This window comes from Panthera onca, chromosome E2, assembly GCF_046562875.1.
Source record: "Panthera onca isolate mPanOnc1 chromosome E2, mPanOnc1 haplotype 2, whole genome shotgun sequence".
Taxonomy (NCBI): domain Eukaryota; kingdom Metazoa; phylum Chordata; class Mammalia; order Carnivora; family Felidae; genus Panthera; species Panthera onca.
This window is the reverse complement of record NC_138353.1, coordinates 3,479,318-3,493,981: the sequence shown is the minus strand read 5'-3', so window position 1 is coordinate 3,493,981 and position 14,664 is coordinate 3,479,318. Positions and strand designations below refer to the sequence as shown.

Here is a 14,664-nt window from a genome sequence, read left to right as displayed (position 1 = left end):
GGGGGACTCCTGAGTCTTACTTGTACCAACTGGAAATCCTGAGAAACTCCACATTTGAGGTGGTAGAGAAGAAATTGGGATTTCAGGAGAAGGCTGAATTCCTCATTAGCCACATGAATACCAACACTGCAGGGCGTTATCAGTGCCAATATAGGAAAGAGTACAAATTATCCGAGCACAGCAAAACCCTGGAGCTGGTGGTGACAGGTGAGGACACATCCAGCGTCTCCAGCCCTTGGGTGTTGTTTCTTTCTTATTCTTTCAAAGGCTTTACTTTTAGAACAGTTTGGGTTTACAGAAAAGTTGAGAAGATAAGACAGAGGCATTCCCATAGACCTGTCACCCACTCTCCCCTGCTGTTAACATCTTCCATTAGTACGGACTTTTCTTCCTATTAATGAACCAATATGGATAACTTAGCATGCACTGAAGTCCACAGTTTATTTAGATTTCCTTAGCTTTTATCCAGTGTCCTTCATCTGTCCCAGGATCCTATCCCACGCTGCATAGAGTTATCATGTCTGCTTAGGTTCCCCTAGGATGTGGAAGTTTTAAGGAGTGCTGGTCAGGTATTTTGTACAATGCCCCAATATTGGAAGTTGTCTGGTGTTTGTTTTCTTTTTTTTTTTAATCTTAGTTTTTTTTTAAACCTAAGTTTACTTACTTTTTTTTTAATGTTTTATTTATTTTTGAGACAGAGACAGAGCATGAGCAGGGGAGGGGCAGAGAGAGAGACACACACAGTATCCAAAGCAGGCCCCAGGCTCTGAGCTGTCAGCACAGAGCCCGACGCGGGGCTTGAACTCAAGAACTGTGAGATCATGACCTGAGCCGAAGTCGGACGCTTAACCGACTGAGCCACCCAGGTGCCCCGTTGTCTGGTGTTTTAAGACAAGGGTCATTAGATCACTGTGAGGGAGACCACAGAAGCACAGTAACATTTTCACCACATCACACTGAGGGTACATACCATGCAAATGAATATGGCTGTTGATGCTGAGATTGAGCACCTGGCTGAGGTGGCATAGGCAGGTTTCTCTCCCAACCCTTTCCATATGGAAGGAAATCATTATATGCAGCCTGTACCTGAGGCGGGTGAGGTAGTTATGCTCCCTATGCTCCCTGCATGAATCCAGCCCTTGGTTTTAAGCCCTCTCTATTCAAGGTGGCTTGACCCCGTGCTTCTAGAAGCATCTTTTTTCTAGAAGAGTCCACCCTGAATTTCTACCTGCTGACATTCTTTTTACATAATGTCGACTCTCTCTGTCCCTGACATAGCTCCTCAAATTCTTTGGATACTATCCGCCCTTTTCCTTAACATGTGGCTTGTGATATTGTGATTTATAGTAAGAACTATATATATGGTCTTCATTCCTGTTCCTGGCACAGAGCTCCTAAATCCCTTGGAATTTCCTGAGTTATATGAATGACAAAGATGTTTTGATATTCCTAACAACCCCTTTTGACCACTCCTGAGGTTATGTCAAAGAGATAACTTTTGGACTACCTCCAAGGAGAGGAGAGGGGGTGGAGATTGAATCAATCACCAATGGCCAAAGGTTCAATCAATCATGCCTATGTAATGAAGCCTCCATAAGAACCCAAAAGGAAAGAATCCAGGTTGGTAAGCACAAGGAGGTACTGGTAGAGCAGGGAACAAAGATATGGCACCTGGGCCTTATTTACCTCTACCATTTGGCTGTCCCTGATTTCATCCTTTAGAATAAACCAGTGATCTAGCGGGTAAACTGATTTCTTGAGTCCTATAAGCCATTCTAGCAAATTAAGCGAACCCAAGGAAGGAGTTCTGGGAACTTCTGATTTATAGCCATTCCGTCAGAAGCACAGGTGACAGCAAGGGCTTGTGATTGGCATCTGAAGTGGGGGTGGTCTCATAGGACTGAGCTCCTAACCTATGGGATCTGAGGTTATCTCCAGGGAGATAATGTCAGAATTAAGTTGAATTATGGGATGCCCATTGGGTGTCTCAGAATTTCCTGGTGGTGTGGGGGAAAGCCCCACAGGTTGTAATTGGGAACAGAATCATGTGGGTCTTGTGGCTTTAGAAACAAGATCTCTATCTCTTGAAAATGGTATCTCACCCAAGTCTCACAGGCTGCTTGTTTGCTCAGCCCTGTCTGCAATAATGTGGGACAGAGTATATGTCCTGGGGTAGGAAAATGGGAAGTTCCCAGCTCCCATTCCTTTGAATCAAGGAATATCAGCATCTTGCCTTCCCTTAGGATGGACCCAACATGAGTGTTGAGGATAAAGGGAAAAGGATGAAAAATCTTGCTAATAGCTCACTCTCTTTTCTTTAAGGCTTGTACGACAAACCCTCCCTCTCAGCGGTGCAGGGCATGGTGGTGATGCTGGGAGAGAATATTTCCCTGCAGTGCAGCTCAACAGACATCCCATTTGATAGATTTTTACTGACCAAAGAAGGAGGAGCCACCCTGTCACAGCACCAAAATGGGGTACACCAAGGCAACTTTATTCTAGGCCCTGTGAACCACAACTTCTCAGGGAACTAAAGGTATTATGGTTGGTACAGTGGCAGCCCTTATGTGTGGTCAGCCCCCAGTGATGCCCTGGGGCTTGTGGTCACAGGTAGGTGCACCCCAGCCCAGCCCTGAATCCTCCTCTTGGGGCCTTGGCATTAGGCAGGAATATGGAAAAGTACACTGAGAAAAAACAGTGGGGTAGTAGAGGGCCATTAAGCAGAGGACTGTGAAGAGAAAAAGACTTTCATCCACATCCCATTCAACATTCACATCCTCTCCTAGAGTTCTGTAGACAGCGCCCTTTAAAAACGTGGTCTGGGGGCACTTGGGTGGCTCAGTCAGTTGAGTGTCTGACTTCGGCTCAGGTCATGATTTCACAGCTCATGAGTTTGAGCTCCGAGTCTGGCTCTGTGCTGACATCTCAGAGCCTGCAGCCTGCTAAGGATTCTGTGTTTCCCTCTCTCTCTTTCTGCCCCTCTCCCACTCATGCCCTCTCTCTCTCTCTCTCTCTCTCTCTCTCTCTCAAAAATAAATAAACATTAAAGAACAATTAAAAAAAAAACATGTGGTCTGTTGAGAATGGAGAGTCCAACGTTTAGAATCATGTTAAGGGGTGTGGTTGAGACATAGATCCCAGACACCACCTTAGACTAACCCACTTCTCTTTTTTCATATGCTTAGCTGCATCTGGGAACCCTTAAACTGACCTTCAGTACTAGACTCCACTCTGAGTGATTGGCTAGAAACTCTAGCATAAGCCAAATTATTATACTGTTTGCATTACTCAGCTCAGCGAGAGAAGACAAGTTCGAGCAAAAGAAAGTAACTGCGGACCGCTGAGTGGGGCGACCGCATTCATCTCCTGTGGCCACTTTGTCCAATCACTCCACAAGCTGAGCAGATACAGTAGTCATGGCTCTGTAAGATCATGCAGGCTAGAGTGCTCTTTTCATTTAACAGTGCATGGATAGTTGGGCATCAATGGAGGAGGAGCGAATCTATTAGTCTTTTTCTTTAGAGTAGATAGTCACCTTGTCTTGTTTTAAAAATCATCTGTCCCAGTGTCGGGATGATAGTATCTTGTATTATCTTCTAATCTGAAAATCCAAATCCGTTTGAAATTAATTTCTGTATTTACTAATGTCTATTTATTTTTGAGAGAGGGAGAGGGAGAGCACGAGTGGGGGAGGGGCAGAGAGAGAAGGGGACAGAGGATTTGAAGCAGACCCTGCTCTGACAGCGGGACTTGAACTCACGAACCATGAAATCATGACCTGAGCTAAAGTCGGACTTAACCGACTGAGCCACCCAGGTGCCCCTAATTTCTGTATTTTAACCAGAGAGAGTTACTACAATTTATGAGCACTGTAATCTCACAGTACTTTATTAATTCCTGGCACATAGGCCTATGAAGCCCATATAACAAATGAAGAAAATTTTCTTAAAGTTTCAGAGAACAGCAATGTCTAGTGAACAGTCACACAAGAGTGGAGATAAATTTTACCAAAGATTATCTGAAGACTTTCTCCTAGCTACTTCCCAGATACCAACCGTACCATATCCTTTGTCACGCATGGGAGAGGAACACCAATTGTTATGTGGGGTGAGGAAAGTGTAGAGAAAATGTACTATTCTGAATACATGCAGGTGTTGCAAGGCTGTGGGTTTTTAAATTTATTTATTTAAATTCAAGGTAGTTAACATACATTATAGTCTTGGCTTCAGGAGTAGAACCCAATGATTCATCACTTACATATGATACCCAATACTCATCCCAACAAGCGTTCTCCTTAATGTCTATCACCCATTTGGCTCACCACCCCACCCCACAACCTCCTCTCCAGCAACACTCAGGTTGTTCTCTGTATCTAAGAGTCTCTTATAGTTTGCCTCCTCTCTGTTTTTATCTTATTTTTCCTTTCCTTCCTATATGTTCATCTTTTGTGTTTCTTAAATTCCATATATGAATGAAATCATACGATATTTGTCTTTCTCTGACGGACTCATTTCGCTTAGCATAATACACTTTGGTTGGATCTATGTTGTTGCAAATGGCAAGATTTCATTCTTTTTTATCACTGAGTAATATTCTATTGTATATACATACCACATCTTTGTATCCATTCACCAGTCAATGGGCATTTGGGCTCTTTCCATACTTTGGCTATTATTGATTGTGCTTCTATAAACATTGGAGTGCATGTAGGGGATATAGCTCAGGAGCAGAACATTTGACTGCAAGGCTTTGACTAGACTTTGAGGGAAATTACTACATGAAGAGGGATTCAAGAGCCAACACAACATCCCCATAATCACCTCCTTTCCTGTTCACAAGATGCCCCTTGGATCCAGGCTCACAGACTAAGTATGGCACTCGTGAATGCATGAGCTTATTGGGCGGGGGGGGGGGGGGGGGGAGGTTAGTGGAAGCACAAATAGGGAAATGAGCTCCTTTTCAGGGCTCTGTGTTGGGATGAAATGGAACATGACCAATGATTGCTCATCTCCCTTGAATTATGTCCACAGATATAATGAACCAAGATTACACAATGGAGAATTTGATCCGTATGGGCATGGCAGGACTGGTCCTTGTGGTTCTCTTGGCCATAGTCATTGGAAATTGGCACAGCCATAAGGTTCCAAACAAGGAAGACTGGCCAGATTTTCCTGAACTGAGCCGGAGTAAACACAAATGTCAGACTGGACCTTTGGACAAAGCCTTAAGAGACACCAGGTAGCCACCTGTCACTGAAAGAGAAATGAGTCAGCACTTGTGGAGCCCTGCAGAACTACTGGGAGAACATAAGGGAGAAAGAGGCACTGACAATTTTGGATCCATTTTCAAACCAATCCAATCGTATTCTCTTATATGTATCTAATACAGTTGTACACCACTTTTCTAGATTTGGTGATAAAATCCTTGGTACAGTCTTGTCTGTGATAAAAATTATTCAACGTATTCCTAGTTCTCAATCCTGACTTTTTTTCCAGCCTCTACAGAAGGTCTGGCTCAAGACTTTAATCTGTCTTAAATTTATCAGCCAAACCAGGTACCCTTACATCCTCCTAGGTAAGACCTTAACATTCAGAATGCCATTAATTATTAATACCACCAATTAATTATTAATACTGTCCATTCAACATACCATATTTCCCATGACATGAGTGCTTCTAGTTTTCCCTACGATGACATCTGCGTATTAACACATGCTTTCCCTGTTGTTAAAAAGACTTTCCTGTTCTTATGAAACTAACATTTCAAGATGTCTCATGCCTCCAATGCAAAGTTGATAGACTTGTGAAAACAGCCCCAACAAGCATCTCCTCTGGGTTATCTCAGTCCTTTGAGCTGCTTAGTCTATCGAATCATCTCTTTGTAGTATCTATCGTGAGGTATGCAAAACATAAAATACTGGAAATATTTATTGAGATTATGAACAAATAAGTTGATGAAGGACATGTTAGATATTGGGCCAGATAAAACCATGAGGAAGTGCCACAGTTTCAGAGGAAGGCTAATCAGAGACTTTACATCAGAGCCAGGATTTGGACCTGAGAGATGCAATGAGATTTGATCCCACAGAGAGATAGGATCAACCTCACACACTTGGTTGTGTCCACACCAGGGCCTTGTGTGGAAAAGCATACTGTAAACCTGGGAATAAAAAGACCCTCCCCTTCTAGAAAAAGACTACGTTGTCTGGTAGCCATGATGACAAAAAGCCGCCGGAGCCAGTTTTTCACCCATCAGCAATGACCACTCCCCTCAATGAAAAACGCCCTGGTGATTCAACCAGTCAGTTCCTTGCTTCTAAATGTCAGCCAATCAGAAACGGATTTACTTCAGTAACTGCACCTGTGAGTGACAGCCAACCCTTCAGAAGGGAAACAAAAGTAATATAAAAACAGGGAGGGGGACAAAACATAAGAGACTCTTAAATACAGAGAACAAAGAGTTACTGGAGGGATTGTGGGAGCAGGGATGGGCTAAATAAGTAAGGGGCATTAAGGAATCTACTCCTGAAATCATTGTTTCACTACATGCTAACTAATTTGGATGTAAATTTTACAAAATAAAAGATAAAAAATAAAATAAAATAAAGTCCCCCTTCAAGAAACATCTTTTACAGATGATGCCAATCCACAAGAGGCCCTGAGAATCCATATTTCCCAAAAACCCTGTAGGCTCTGCTCAGAGACTCAGAGGCATCATGTCTAGCCAACATAACTCCCTTAACAGTAAAAATAAATTCTGCTTTGCCTTTTTTATTCCAGGCACTGGATGGTGAGTGCATTTACCTTTGATAGTTCATATATTGGGCTGATTTAGGTTAAATGGAAGGCGTGGCTTGGGGAAAAGAGTATGAGGACTTATATTCCATTACCTTCACCTCTATGTTGGGCTTTATGTTAGTCATTTCATTTACAAAAGCTTACTACAGCCCTGTGAATTTTATTTTAATCAATCCATGTGTCACATGAACAAACAGAGGCTTAGAAATGATATGATTTGAAGGGCGCCTGGCCGGCTCAGCAGTGGAGTGTGCAACACTTGATCTCAGGGTTGTGAGTTTGAGCCCCATATTGGGTGTAGAGATTACTTAAAAATGAAACGTACTGCACACTACTGAACTGTACACTTAGACTTGGCGAAGATGGTGAATTTCATGTTATGTATTTTTTTGCTACAATAAAAAAGTAGTTAAAATGGTAAAATTTGGTTATGTATATTTTACCACAATTTGCAAAAAGTTGACCCATAAATGACCAGCAATAAAATATTGCAAACTTCGTGAAGAAACAAAGAACCCTCAAAATATAATGGGAGAACTAGCACGCCAAAACACTTGAGATATAGAACTGTCATTATGCATGTGTAAATTATTAAAATAGTAAGTAGAGAGGAAACCCATCAGGAAACTGAGGCTAGACCCATTCTCTAAAGTCCAGATCCCACCCCAACTAGGGCCATGCCATGGAGATGTTAGCCTGATCCTCTCTGGTGCCAGCAGGTTGACTTCAATCCCAGGGAGTTCCCGCCAACTTTGAAAATAATTTCAAAGGAACATGTTATCAGGCAACCAGCCTCTTGAAGAGAATCTAGAAATCTCTGAAGCAAGGGGTAGCAGAACTTTCACAATTCCAAGAGAACTACTTCTCTACCCCTGGTCACTTTGTCCCCAAAGGATGACCACCTCTTTCCTGACGCAGGGACCCATTCATCAGGAGCCTTACCTTCATGCTATGGATGGACTTTAGGCTGACAATGATGAGCAAATTAAGATGTATCGTGGAAGAGAGGTGAGACAAGATGCCCTCTTGGCCTAGAGACATCTTTGTCATCTACAGATGAGCCTGCCTCATTGTCTCCTGTGGGCTAGCAACCACTGCCCTCCCTCTCCCATGCTTTGGTATCTAAACGTTTCCACAAGCCAAGAGTGACTTAAAAACAAAAAACCCATAGCACACAGCCAGGTTTCTCACATGTGTAGGCTGTGTCCTCTCTCTAGAAATGTGGTCAATGTAAACATTCCGGTAGGTGGCCCTTGGTCCCCACCCACTGCTTCTTCTGCACTCGTTTTTCCTGTAAGTCTATCGAGGCTAAGTTCCCTAAATGATGCAACACAGGAAGTCAGCTGGAAGAAGCCCCCAACTGTGTCCTTGGCAAATCCTCTATGGGAAGACAAGACAGTGGCAATCCAGTACATGACCTTTTCACAGGGAGAGGAGAGCTACCGATTTTAGGTCAGAATCTGCCCAAGAATTGGATGTGCCAGCTACCATCTCAATCAACAGTGATCATCTTGCTTGATCTTTTCTTTACCCAAGAGAAAGATGTTATAGGCACATGAGGACAGTGCCTTTCCTCCAAACGTTATAAGGATATTTTGGTGGAGACCATCTAGACAGGGGAGCATGGGTGAACGTTGGCTGGCTAGAGAAGAGGGGTCCTGGAATTTGGAGCTGAGGACTGGAGGCCACAGAAAAGAATGGAATAGAAATCCTGTCATTTGCAACCACAGGAATGAACCCAGAGGACACCATGCTAAGTGAGATAAGTCAGACACACAAGGATAAACACTACTGACACCACTTATATGAAGGCGAAACTGTCCTACATTTTGACTTAGGTGTCGGTTACATGACTGTATACGTTTATCACAACTCATACAGAACTGAACAGGAAAAGAGTGGATTTTGCTATATATAAATAAGAAAGTGAATGGAATATGTTCAACCACAAAATCAAGAAATAAGAACAAAAGATACCAGATTGAGAGAGATTTCCTCATAGAACGTAAGGCACAACATAAATTGGCATAACATTTCATTTTCAAACATCGTTTAGACCTTTGGAAGGAAAAATATGAACACATTTTGAATTTCAAAATATGTTAAAATGTTAAATATTTTAATATTTAATTTCTGCTTTATAACAGACTAAAGGAATATACTCGTGTAAAAAACAGGACATTTTCATTTAAAAAACAGCATTTTGTTGAAACATCATAATGAAACTTTGGAGAAGATAGTGTTATCATTCCATTCTGATGACACCAATTAACTTTCCCAAGCACATGCACAACAAACAGAGGGGAGCCAAGGCTAAGCACATATTTAAAAAAACTTTCTTTTAATGTTGATTTATTTTTGAGAGAGAGACAGACAGACAGACAGACAAAGCATGAGCGGGGGCAGAGCAGAGAGAGAGGGAGACACAGAATCTGAAGTAGGCTCCAGGCTCTGAGCTGTCAGCACAGAGCCCGACACGGGGCTAGAACCCACGGACTGTGACATCATGACCTGAGCCAAAGTTGGACACTCAACCGACTGAGCCACCCAGGTGCCCCTAAACACATATTTTTTAAATGATTCTAAGGTTTCTTCTCTGTACATCGTCTTCTGCCTTCCCTGGGTGTAATGTCCACATTTCAGATTTTAAAAGTGGGCCCTGAAACGAATGAGTTTCAGGTGGGGCACACAACTGTCAGAGGATCTGGTTAGACCACAGATATGATCAGATGTGTCTTTATACCTCATGGTCAGAGGTAGAGGGAAAACCGTGAACCTTCTCTTGTTTAAAAAAAAAAAAAAAAAAAAAAAGGTCAGGTGAAAGCCCCATGGCAATTAGTGTTAGGCTTTACCCACCACATCCTGTGGCATCTTCCTGGCCTGCTGGCCTGCTGGCCTCCATCTCCACATTCGCCTGGAAGAATCTAGGCTATGACCTCCACATTCACTGCCCTGCTCTGCCTTGGTGAGTTCTCTCCTGAGAGGGAGACACAATCCTGGGGTCTGGACATGGGTGGGGTGGCATGGCTCACTGTTCCTATCTTCCAGGGCTATATCTGAGCCAGACCATCAGCGCCCAGACACGTGAGTCCCTCCGTCAGAGCCCCAGGGTCTCTTTTCTGGGCTCAGGCTAAGTATCCACCTACAAGCAACCGGAGGAGGGGACAGGGGCTCTGGTTTTCTAGGAAGGCTTGAGGCCAGCAACCGGGTGGAAATGTGGGTGGGAAGGGGCTTTATGTAGAACTCCTGCCTCTGATTCCCTTACAGAGATTCTTTCAAAACCCATCATCTGGGCCAAGCCCAATTTCATGATTCCGAAGGGAAGGCCAGTAAAGATCTTATGCCAGGGGATTCCTGAGGCCACTGAGTACCAGCTGTATTTCGAGGGACGCCTCTCTGCCTGGCAGAGCCCAAGACAGCCTGGAATAAGGAACATAGTCTCATTCCCCATCTCAGCCATGACCCTGCTCACTGCAGGGCAATACAGGTGCATTTACCGAAGCGGGGAGCTCTGGTCAAATCCTAGTGACCCTCTGGACCTGGTGGTAACAGGTAAATGTCCCATCCTCTATCTGTGGTCATCCCCCAAGCCTGAATCCCGGGGAGGGTCATCATTTATTAATCTCCTTTAGTGTCATCCAAACCTCACTCCTTGGTTATCTGTGGTCTAGGAGCGGATTTGTCATAGGTCAGGCCTCTCCAGGTGAGATGTTCTGAGATGGATGTTTGCATGTATCTGGGGAGTATCCTCAAAAGTGACCTCTGTGATGAAAAGTGAGGGAAACAGGCTGGACAGGAGGCGAAGGTGGACCCTGGGGTAGTTTCAACCGACATCTCAGCCAAATCAATGTGGAACTCCGGACCCGGGATGGCCCTTCCTAGCAGTCTCGAACTGAGGCTAGGGGCTCTGTACCCACCAGGGTCAACCAGGGAGTGGATGAGAACCCCTCCTCTGGGGGTTCCATGCAAACATCTGTTTTTGTGGCACTTGATTTCTAGCGGGAGAAGACAGACCATGAGTCAAGTTTTAGGGTAAATCTATCAATCATAAGCACATGAGGAGGAAATAACGGTATGGAAAAAGACCAGATAGAACGGAGTTGGGAGGGAAGGCTGTCTCAGTTAAGGAAGCTGAGGGATGCCATTCTCCCACTTAAGCAGGTATCAGAACCACTTGGAGGGTTTGTGATAACACAGACGGCTTTAGTGCACCCATGTGCACCAAAGCCCTAGTCACAGTGGCCAAAAGGTAGCAACAACCCCAGTGTCTATTGACCAAGGAACAGATAAAACGTGGTCTATACACACAATGGAATATTGTTTGGCCTTAAAAAGGAAGGAAATTCTGACACCTGCTACAATATGGATGAACCTTGAGGATATCACGCACGGTGAGATAAGACAGTCACACACGGACAAATACTGTCTGGTTCCACTTCCGTGTAGGACCCAGGATGGTCAAATACATAGAGACAGAAAGCAGAATGGTGGCTGTCAGGGGCTGGGGGACGGGGATGGGGAGATGGTGTTTAGTAATGGGGACAGAGTTTCAGATTTGCAAGATGAAAAGATTTCTGAAGACCGAGGGTGAGGATGCCTACACAAAGCAATGTGAATGTGCTTAGTGCCACTGAACTGTACCCTTAAAAATGGTTAAGATGTGGGGCGCCTGGGTGGCTCAGACGGTTAAGCGGCCGACTTCGGCTCAGGTCATGATCTCGCGGTCCGTGAGTTCGAGCTCCGCGTCGGGCTCTGTGCTGACAGCTCAGAGCCTGGAGCCTGTTTCAGATTCTGTGTCTCCCTCTCTCTCTGCCCCTCCCCTGTTCATGCTCTGTCTCTCTCTGTCTCAAAAATAAATAAACGTTAAAAAAAAAATTAAAAAAATGGTTAAGATGTGGGCAGGGGCGCCTAGGTGGCTCAATCGGTTAAGTGTCCGACTTCGACTCAGGTCATGATCTCACGGTTCGTGGGTTCTAAGCCCTGCATGGAGCTCTGTGCTGACAGCTCAGAGCCTGGAGCCTGTTTCAGATTCTGTGTCTCCCTTGCTCTCTGCCCCTCCTCTGCTTGCACTCTGCCACTTTGTCTCTCAAAAATAAATAAGTATCAAAAAAAAATTTTTTAATGGTTAAGGTGGTAAATGCTATGTTATGTGTATTTTATAACAATTGAAAACAATAATAGGTTTTAAAAACAAAGATGGCTGCCCTACCCCTGAGTTTCTGATGCAGCGGGTCTGGGGTGGAGCCTGGTAATCTGCATTTCAAAAAAAAAAAAAAAGCTTCCAGGTGATGCTGATGTCACTGGACCCAAGGATCTCTAACTCAGAACCACTGATGTGGGGCAATTCCCAGAGAGAGATTCATATTAATGCTCCTGAAAGCTGGAGGAGGGAGTGTCTCAGTCTTGAAGGGAGACATCGGGGAGGGTGTGTCCATGACCAAAACAGAAGAGAGAGAGATTGTGGTGAGTGACGTCCCAGTCTTAAGGCGAAGGGGGGATGGGAGATATGGGAAGCGGGATAATGACTTTTAACCTACCTGTCTCCTTCTCCCACAGAAATGTATGACACACCCACCCTCTCTGTTCATCCCAGGCCTGAGGTGAGCTCAGGAGACAATGTGACCTTCTATTGCCGTCTAGAGACTGCAACAAACATGTTCTTTCTGCTCAAGGAGGGAAGATCCAGCCGCCCACAGCCCAGATACGGGAACACCCAGGTGGGGTTCCCCGTGGGCCCTGTGAGCACAGCCCACAGAGGGACATACAGATGCTTTGGCTCTTATAACAACCACGCCTGGTCTTTCCCCAGTGAGCCTGTGAAGCTCCTGGTCACAGGTGAGGAAGCTCTCAAATTTCCCCCACGTGCTCTTTGGAACCCCGAGTGAACCCCAACCAGAAACGAGGGAGGCAGCTAAGGGACAGGTGGGAAGATTTAGAGTGTCCTCCCACCAATGCCCTCATCCACATGCATTTTCCGGAGGCTCTGTCGGTTGTTCCTGAGGAAGAAGGCCAGAGGGATGGGGGGAGGGTACAGAGACCAGGTGGGAAGGCCGGAGGAAACCCCAAACCCTTACTTGCTTTCTTCATTTCCGTTACCAGAAGATGCTGGGGACACCAGCCTTGCACCCACAGAACACACCTCTTTTTCTGGTAAGTAACATGTACTTGTAAACTTGGAGGAGGGGGGCACCTGAGTGGCTCAGTCGGTTGAGCGTCTGACTTCGGCTCAGATCATGATCTCACAGTCTGTGAGTTGGAGCCCCGCGTCGGGCTCTGTGCTGACAGCTCGGAGCCTGGAGCCTGCTTCAGATTCTCTGTCTCCCTCTCTCTGCCCCTTTCCCATTCATGCTCTGTCTCTCTCTGTCTCTCAAAAAATGAATGAACGTTAAAAAAAAATGTAAACTTGGAGGAGGGATCAGAGCCTCTCAGTGACAGCACAAACATGGCGTTCACCCAAAATATCCATTGACTGCATAGCACTTGCCGTGACCTGCAGCACCAGCGGTCGAGCAGACAAGCATCCTTGCTTTCATCCCAGCGGGAGACAGACCATAAGTCAAAGTCAGATAAAGAAGCCAATCACAGGGGCACCTGGGTGGCTCAGTCGGTTAAGCGTCCGACTTCGGCTCAGGTCACGATCTCGCGGTCCGCGGGTTCGAGCCCCACGTGGGGCTCTGGGCTGATGGCTCAGAGCCTGGAGCCTGCTTCCGATTCTGTGTCCCCCTCTTTCTCTGACCCTCCCCCATTCATGCTCTGTCTCTCTCTGTCTGAAAAATAAATAAACGTTAAAAAAAATTAAAAAAAAAAAAGAAGCCAATCACATAGCACATGAGGAGCAAACAGTGGTGTGGACGACAGACAAAGAACGAATGGGGTTATAGTGACTTGGGTGGGCGTGGGCAGATGGCAATATTGAATAGAGTTGTCTGAATCAGACTCACAGAGCAAATATCTGAGAGAGCTGAGGGCATTGGTCCTGTGGCTATGCAGAGAAAGAACATTCCAGAGAGAGGGATCAGCCACTGTGTTTGCCCCAAGACAGTGAGATGGCCAGTGGGATGAGGAACGAGAAGCCATGTTGATCGACTTAATGAGGGAACTGAGGCTCAGACATAAGACATGCCTCGCTCAAAGTCCTGGGGCTGAATTCCCCCCTCAGGGTTCACCTGCCCCTTGGCTCTTCCTCTCTACCTGCCAGATGAATCCACGAGGACCAGAAGCATGGGGTGGGGACCTAGAAAAGCTGCAGAGGGCCATGGGGTCCGTCTGAGGGCAGGAGAGGCTGGGACTGAAGGGGTCAGTACCATCTCTCTCTTGCCCCCCTTCTTCACTCTCCTTGTCATCCGCAGACTCTTGGGACCCCCACCTGCTAACCACGAACACAGCAGTCCAGCAAGGTAGGCAAGCAGGGGGCGGGGGGCTGCAGGCTGTGAAAGTGTGTGATCTGGAAAGGACATGAGGGACAGAGATGAGGTGAGGCGGTGTTTGACAGTGTCCACTCTGTGTTTCTGCCCCCAGACCCTGCCCTCTGGAATCACACTGCCCAGAATCTCCTTCGGATGGGTCTGGCTTTCCTGGTCCTGGTGGTTCTTGGGTACCTCCTGACTGAAGGCTGGCTTTGCAGGAAGAGAATACAACAGGAACTTCAAGGAACAGGGCTTCAAGTCAGGAACACAGGAGAAGGTTCAGAACACAGTGACTCCTGGGCAAATGACCAAGGGATGGGTTGGCCACAGGTAGAGCTGAAAGCTGATCTTGACCTCGGGCTGTGTGAGCTCTGTGTTGTGCCCGCGGAGGGGGGTTCACCGCAAGACAGCTGAGTTGGGTTCGGAGAAACTTCCTGGGGGAGGCAGGAGGCAGATGTTAA

The 14,664-nt window shown here is 45.8% G+C and overlaps 2 protein-coding genes across 2 annotated transcripts; both read left to right on the top strand.

Annotated features, from left to right (window-relative positions):
- Positions 1-3: 3 nt before the first annotated feature.
- On the top strand, positions 4-7,714 carry LOC144614693 (immunoglobulin alpha Fc receptor). Its single transcript, XM_081791459.1, is given in 4 exon segments — positions 4-207; positions 2,323-2,610; positions 5,031-5,238; positions 6,131-7,714. Coding segments are annotated over 4 exon segments (648 nt in total). The 5' UTR covers positions 4-113; the 3' UTR covers positions 6,189-7,714.
- LOC132691189 (natural cytotoxicity triggering receptor 1) lies at positions 7,714-14,608 on the top strand. The gene is given in 8 exon segments (XM_060652632.3): positions 7,714-9,762; positions 9,846-9,881; positions 10,065-10,349; positions 12,354-12,632; positions 12,897-12,947; positions 14,147-14,194; positions 14,316-14,432; positions 14,435-14,608. Coding segments are annotated over 8 exon segments (912 nt in total). The 5' UTR covers positions 7,714-9,728; the 3' UTR covers positions 14,497-14,608.
- The last annotated feature ends 56 nt before the right edge of the window (positions 14,609-14,664 follow it).